The sequence below is a fragment of the Octodon degus genome, unplaced genomic scaffold (assembly GCF_000260255.1).
Source record: "Octodon degus isolate 3935 unplaced genomic scaffold, OctDeg1.0 scaffold00005, whole genome shotgun sequence".
In the NCBI taxonomy this organism is placed as follows: domain Eukaryota; kingdom Metazoa; phylum Chordata; class Mammalia; order Rodentia; family Octodontidae; genus Octodon; species Octodon degus.
In genome coordinates, this window is record NW_004524581.1 from 10,346,436 (window position 1) to 10,352,435 (window position 6,000).

The window sequence follows — 6,000 nt, forward strand, 5'->3', positions numbered from 1 at the left end:
ATAAAAGCATCCTGTTGGTGGTCACATGGTTGAAGCAATTGTGATTGGCAGTTGTAAGGGGTGGGACAAAAAACCAGCTGTGTTTATTCTCTTAGGATGGCTCCTGATCTTGCTGAGAGGCCCTGATACCAGCCTGTGTGCTTGGCAAAACCGAGTACAGTATTGGAAGAACTCTGATTCCAAGAACTGGAACAGTAGAAATACTCTGAAGAGGCAGCCAGTAAATTGGGGAATGCTTTATTTTTAAAATACTTTTTCTGTTTTCAAATGTCATCTCTCTTTGTTCTTCCCTAGTATTCATATCTGCATCACATTAGTACATACGCGGAAGCGAGTAGCAACCCAGTTCTTAAAGGACATCCAGGAATCTGTCACCCAGATCATGAAGAATTGTAAAGCAAAAGTCACAGGAATGGTAAAGACACTTGGAGAACCTCCATCCCCTTGAAAATTTTGGTGTTGATGTGGGAATTTGAAAGACTCAGGCTGTTCTTGCCTGAGCCCCATCATCTGCAGACCCCTTTTCTTGTTAGTTTACTGTTGCCAGTGACCCCTGCTTCGTGCATTCCTGGGGCTGGCAAGCATGTCAGATGAGGTCTGCTACTTGTGAAGTATGTTGTGAATTTGAAACTGCTATACAAAAGTAGGTGGTAGTGTCCATTTGTAAAGAAATTTGTAGGCTAGGGAGATAGCTCAGCAGCTTAAGTGCCTGCCTGGCAATGCAAGGTCCTGAGTTTGATCTCTAGTACCAAAAAAAAAAAAAAAAAAGATGTTTTTGACATAGAAAAAACTAAATTTTTTTGGGGACTTTTCCCCCAGCAACTTAGATAGAATAATTCCTTTATATAGAAAGGCGGACTGGAAAGTACCTATGAAAATTGCTACTGGGGCTGGGGAGATGGCTCAGTAGAATAAGTGCTTGCCTGGCAAGCTCAAGGGCTTAAGTTCAATCCCCAGTTCTGCAAAAAAAAAAAAGAAAGAAAGAAAACTCTGCTACTGTCAGCCGTCTTTCTAACAAAGTAAGCCTGGGAGGGTCAGTGGGCAGGGGGTGTTGCACTTAGAAAGCTGGGACTTGGGGGACATGGGATTATAACCACAGCTGAATCCTTGTTCCTGTACTCGTCATCACTAATGTCTCCTTGATTGGCTTTGTAGGGTGCCATCTATGGCATGTCCCAGGGGATTGTTGACAGGGACCTGGTTGCGGAAATCTCCTCGGTCTACTTGGACAGCTTGTACAGTACGGACGCTGTAACCCAAGGCAGCCAGATGAATGGTTCTCCAAAACCCCGCTGAGCTTGGGCTTCTTCTAGTTCCAGAGGACTCCCGGCCTTCAAAAGGTTCTCTGGGTGTGGAATAGGCCACCCACAACTTTGACACCTGGTCTTGCTCCATAGAGCACAAAGTTAGGCCATGAGAGAGTTCCAGCCTCAGGATTCCTGTTCCTCCTTTTATTACTTTCTGTGGTTTTAAATTTGAAGACCTTGAAGGATTTCATTGTATAATGAACCTACCCTTATTATAAAGGTAATGGTAGGAATTGTTTTAACCATTTTCCTAACTTCTCTAGTACTTTCTTCCACTTAATCATTGTGTGGTGGCTCTGACCTGGGGGGAAGCTGTAAGAACACCAAGGATCTGTTATCTAGGCATAGGCTTTAGCTGGCCAGGTGGGAGATATTGATGGAACAGCGCCCCTCATGGGTGTTGGGTGCATTCTAGGTGCTTAGTGTAGGTCATTTGTCTCTGCCGGAGTCGCTTTCACTGCAGCTTGCTGTTTTCCAGGGCGCAGGTTGGCCACATTGTGCCCTGTGCTGTGGGGGAGCAGGTCTGCTCTCTTGGCAGCCTGTGGCAGGGTTTGCAGTGCTCCACTGGTCCTCCTCCAAGCTTACAGGCCTGTTCGTTGCTCAGTTGCCCCTGTTTTTGGAGATGCTTATTTGAGATCATGCTATATTACCTTGTGTAGAATAGGATGAGAACATGGTTGTGAGAGGATCTAGGACTTTTGGGCTGTGGTACTGCCCCCTTGGTTGCACGGTGGTGAGAGCACAGCTGGCCCTCCCTCTCCTGTCCTTCCCATGAGTGACACCAGATCCTTGTCTGTACTTCCTGAATGTCACCATAGGTGAGCATCTAGTTTCAATGCTGTGTCACCAGAGTTGGTGGCAGCCCTCTGCATCCTATTGCCTTAAGTCACATGATGAGTATGCTCACTGAAGGAAGAGCTCGGAGCACCTCCACCAGTTGCCTTCACTTACCCAGGTGGGTACGAAAAGAGTGGGAGAACATTCCCCTCTGTCTGTGTGCTCTTCCTGCCTATTTCCCTTTGCTCAGCTTCCAAAGGTACTTCGGCAGTTTGCCCTCAGGTACAAGACACTCCTCAGCGCTAGCTAAAAGGCAGCAATGTGGGATTAGATGACCATTTGGGAACTGGGTATTATGGTGGTGAGCAGACACCATGGCCCTGGGCTTGGGATTCCTGTGAAAGACTGGCTGCTCGGGGTGGTGCGGGGACAGCACAAAATCCTGCACCCACTTCCTATTGTCCTCTGTGTTTCTGGGGAACCTGATCTAGGCTGAGCTACTGTCCTGCTTTAGTGACATACCATGTGCCTTTCACCTAACAGTGAGCTCTTCCTGATCTGGCCTCGGAGGTGGACCAGAGTCGGGGGTTTCTGTGTAGGTTGGAGAGAACTTAGAACAAGTGAGGAGGAACTTTGCTCCGCTCCCTTCCCCTTCTCAGGGACTCCTGAATATACAGCCTCTGCAGGTGCTGTCTTCTGGCCCGCACTGGGAATGCAGGCTGGGAGAGCCTCGGCCACTGGGCTTTCCCTCAGGGCCACGTCCCTGCAGGGTGCGTGTGGTACGTGTACACGTGTGCATCCCTCCTGTGTTTCCTGTGGTGTGTTGTGGGGTCTAGGATGGTTGCTGTATGTGTGTGTCAGGGAAAGGCGAGACCTTTAGGACACAGGAATAAGGCTTCCTTCAGTTACTGGACTGGCAGGTGCCTCCCTGAGAGAGAATCTGCCTTCTAAGCTGTGAAAAACTCGTCTCTGGTCTCCAGTGCTTCGTGTTGGGGGCGGCCTAGAGGCCTAGCGCCTCAGCAGGTACTACTGTGGCTGCCAGCGGCTGAAGGGGAGGCCTGTGCCTACAGTCTCTGCAGAACCAGAGCCCGAGCCGCTTGTTTCCTCTGTGCTGTGACCGGATCAGTGCTGGGGACTGATGGTGTTTTAAAAGGGACCTACTACAGCCACTTTTATTTCTGATTAAGAGCCTTGGTTTGATTTAACTCCTTTGTAGGCTTTTCATTTTGTATGTATGTGTGTGTGAAAGCACAAAATGCCAGTTCTAGGGCCGGGACGATAGCTCAGTAGAATAAACACTTGCCTGGCAAGCGTAAGGGCCTGAGTTCAATCCCTGGTTCTGCAAAAAAAAAAAAAAAAAAAAAAAAAAAATGCCTGTTCTGTGGCAGATAGGTAAGGTGTCTGATGGTATCATGTTGCTCGCAGATGTCCCATTTTATACTTGGAAAATGGTACTTGCCTCTTCTAAGTCTTTTCTCTAACCTCCCTGTCTGCATGTTCTTTTCCTAATTGCAGCAATAATCTTTTAAAAAACAATTAAATAATTAAATGCCCTAAACTGTATTCGCTGTGGATGATTGTATTCATTTACTCAGGCGATGAGAGATCGCTCCCTGCTGGGGAAATCGTGTGTGGCCATGATGCCAGGGCCCAGAAACCTGCGCCATCTGCAATCCAGCTAATCTCCAAGCGTGCTAGGAGGAAGCTGACCAGTCTCTGTCCACCAGAAGTGGTCATTGTGGCTGGCTAGGGTCAGACCGAAGTTCAGGGCCTTTGTTCCCCAGAACAAGAGCCCTGTCTTCTATTTTCTGCCATCCTCTGCCTTAACTTACTGATGGATGACGCTGTCTCGGTGGTCTCCACCAGCCTGGCACGTGGCCCTGTCTGACCAAAGGACACTGACTTCAAGCCTAGTATTTGGGTGGGGCCGGGTAGCACTCCTTAGAGGATCTTCACATGTTAACTGCTAGGTATTTTGTTTTATTCTGAGCAAGAGAGCAGAGGCTCCCACACAGGTAGGATTTGAGAGCTGTCAGGCAGGTAACCATCTTTCTGTTCTGGCTTTCAGCCCTTTCAGGGTTTGCCAGAAAGAAGGGAAGGAATGACATCTTTGCTGTGCTTTCTGCACAGCCTGAGAGAGAGAGAGAGAGAGAGAGAGAGAGAGAGAGAGAGAGAGAGAGAGAGAGAGAGAGAGAGAGAGAGAGAGAGAGAGAGAGAGAGAGGCCAGTTCGTGTTTGTACTGGAGGGCTGGGCTGACCTGACCACCCTGGGGTTGCTGGTTTGCCTCTGCCTTGTCTATGAACTTTTAGCGCCACTGGAAGCATTCATCTTGACAGAAGTAACGACCGACACCTGCTCTAGCCCCGGTGGGCAGAAGCCAGCCCTGGATGCTTGATTTGAAGCCTGATCGACCTTCATTCCACTTAGGCTTTTGTCCCTGTGATAATGTCTGCTTTACATCCTCCCCAGTAATTACAGTTATTTCAATTAATTTTATTTGTTATTTTTTAAAAAATATATTTAGTACAGGGTCTCACTACACAGATAGGACTCATAGTGATTCTCCTGTTTTTCAGCCTCCCAAGCACTAGTATTACACATGTGAACCACCATGCCCAGTCACAATTGCTGTCTCAGTGAGTCTCAGGGATGGGGCTGGCACAGCACGCCGGGGATCAAACCCTGGTCGCTGAGCCTGCCTAAGCAGGCATTTTAGTCTGCTGAGCTATCTAGCCCTGGATTAATTTTAGAATAGGCTATTTATTTTTGAAAAGTGTTGCAGATGGCTTTGTCCCTCCTAAAAGTCTCATACATGCCAATTTTCAGTTCTTGATCCATGTTAGGCAGCAAAGGCAGAAAGGCAGCGTGTCATAGTCCTTACCCCCATGCCTGGCATATTCTGTAATCCTCAGTTCTGTTTATTTATTTTTGTATTTTAGGGAAGGGTCTACAGGGTGTTCAGGGTCTCACTACTAGATCGGATGCATAGTGATCCGCCTGTTTACAGCCTCCCAAGGGCTGGGATTACAGGCACACCACCACGCCCAGTCTCAGTTGCTCTCTAAGTGCACCCCAGGGGCGGGGCCAGCACAGCAGGCCCTGGGATTGAACCCTGGACCCTTGTATCTGCTGGCAGGTGCTTTAGTTCATTGAATTATTTGGCCGGCCCCTCAATTTTTAGATCTAAGCGTGCTTAGAACAATTTAGTTAGAAGTGGAGCAGATAAGAGAGCACTATCTTAAGTCTTGTTGGCGTTGATGTTAAGCTCTTTGTAGCAGTAGAGAAATTGTTACCAGTGTAAATTTTTATGGACCAGGCTAGGGTCCTGCCAAAACTTGACAGTATGCTTATTTCTCAACCATCAACCTCTGCTGCATTTTTTTTTTTTTTTTTTTTTTTCTGCTTCTTTTTTAAGGCCCTGAGGGATCCTTCTTTTTTTGGCCCAGCTGGCTGAGTTGTGGCCTTGCAAGGTACCTGCTCCAGGTGAATGTGCCATTGCAGGTCACCTCAGTGCCCACGCGGGGCTTCAGGCTGAGGGCTGCTGGTGAGACTGCTGGGAGGAGAGCTTCCAGTCCGCCCCACTCATGGGGGTGAGGCACATGTGGGGTCAAGCTGCAGTTCGCTCTGCTCCCCCCGCAGTCGCAGTACTTCTCTGGGAGGAAGGCTTCTGTCCCACAGCTGCTGGTTGGGGACAAGCTGTGCAGACCTGTGTGTGACTGTTAGGAGGGCGTGAAGCCCTCCAGCCCCTGCCTGTATGGCTGTCCTCCAGAGCAAAAGCAGGTGAGCCCAACATTTGATAGGATTCTGAGAACTGCAGACAGCATCAGGATTAGAAATCTTCCCCTTTGAGGTTTAGGCCAGTACATTAGGGTTTTTTAGAGAAACAGCCAGTACATATGGTGAGGAAGAGGGGCTT

At 48.5% G+C, this 6,000-nt stretch overlaps 1 protein-coding gene across 4 annotated transcripts in view; it reads left to right on the forward strand.

The window, feature by feature from the left end:
• Positions 1 to 1,555, forward strand: part of Sgpl1 (sphingosine-1-phosphate lyase 1) — a 45,712-nt gene extending 44,157 nt beyond the window's left edge. For all 4 annotated transcript variants that reach the window (XM_023718463.1, XM_023718465.1, XM_023718451.1 and 1 more), the window contains exons 14-15: positions 295 to 415; positions 1,156 to 1,555. In XM_023718463.1, coding sequence (XP_023574231.1) covers positions 295 to 415; positions 1,156 to 1,296 — 262 coding nt within the window. In that variant the 3' untranslated portion in view covers positions 1,297 to 1,555. The remainder of the gene's footprint in view (positions 1 to 294; positions 416 to 1,155) is intronic.
• The last annotated feature ends 4,445 nt before the right edge of the window (positions 1,556 to 6,000 follow it).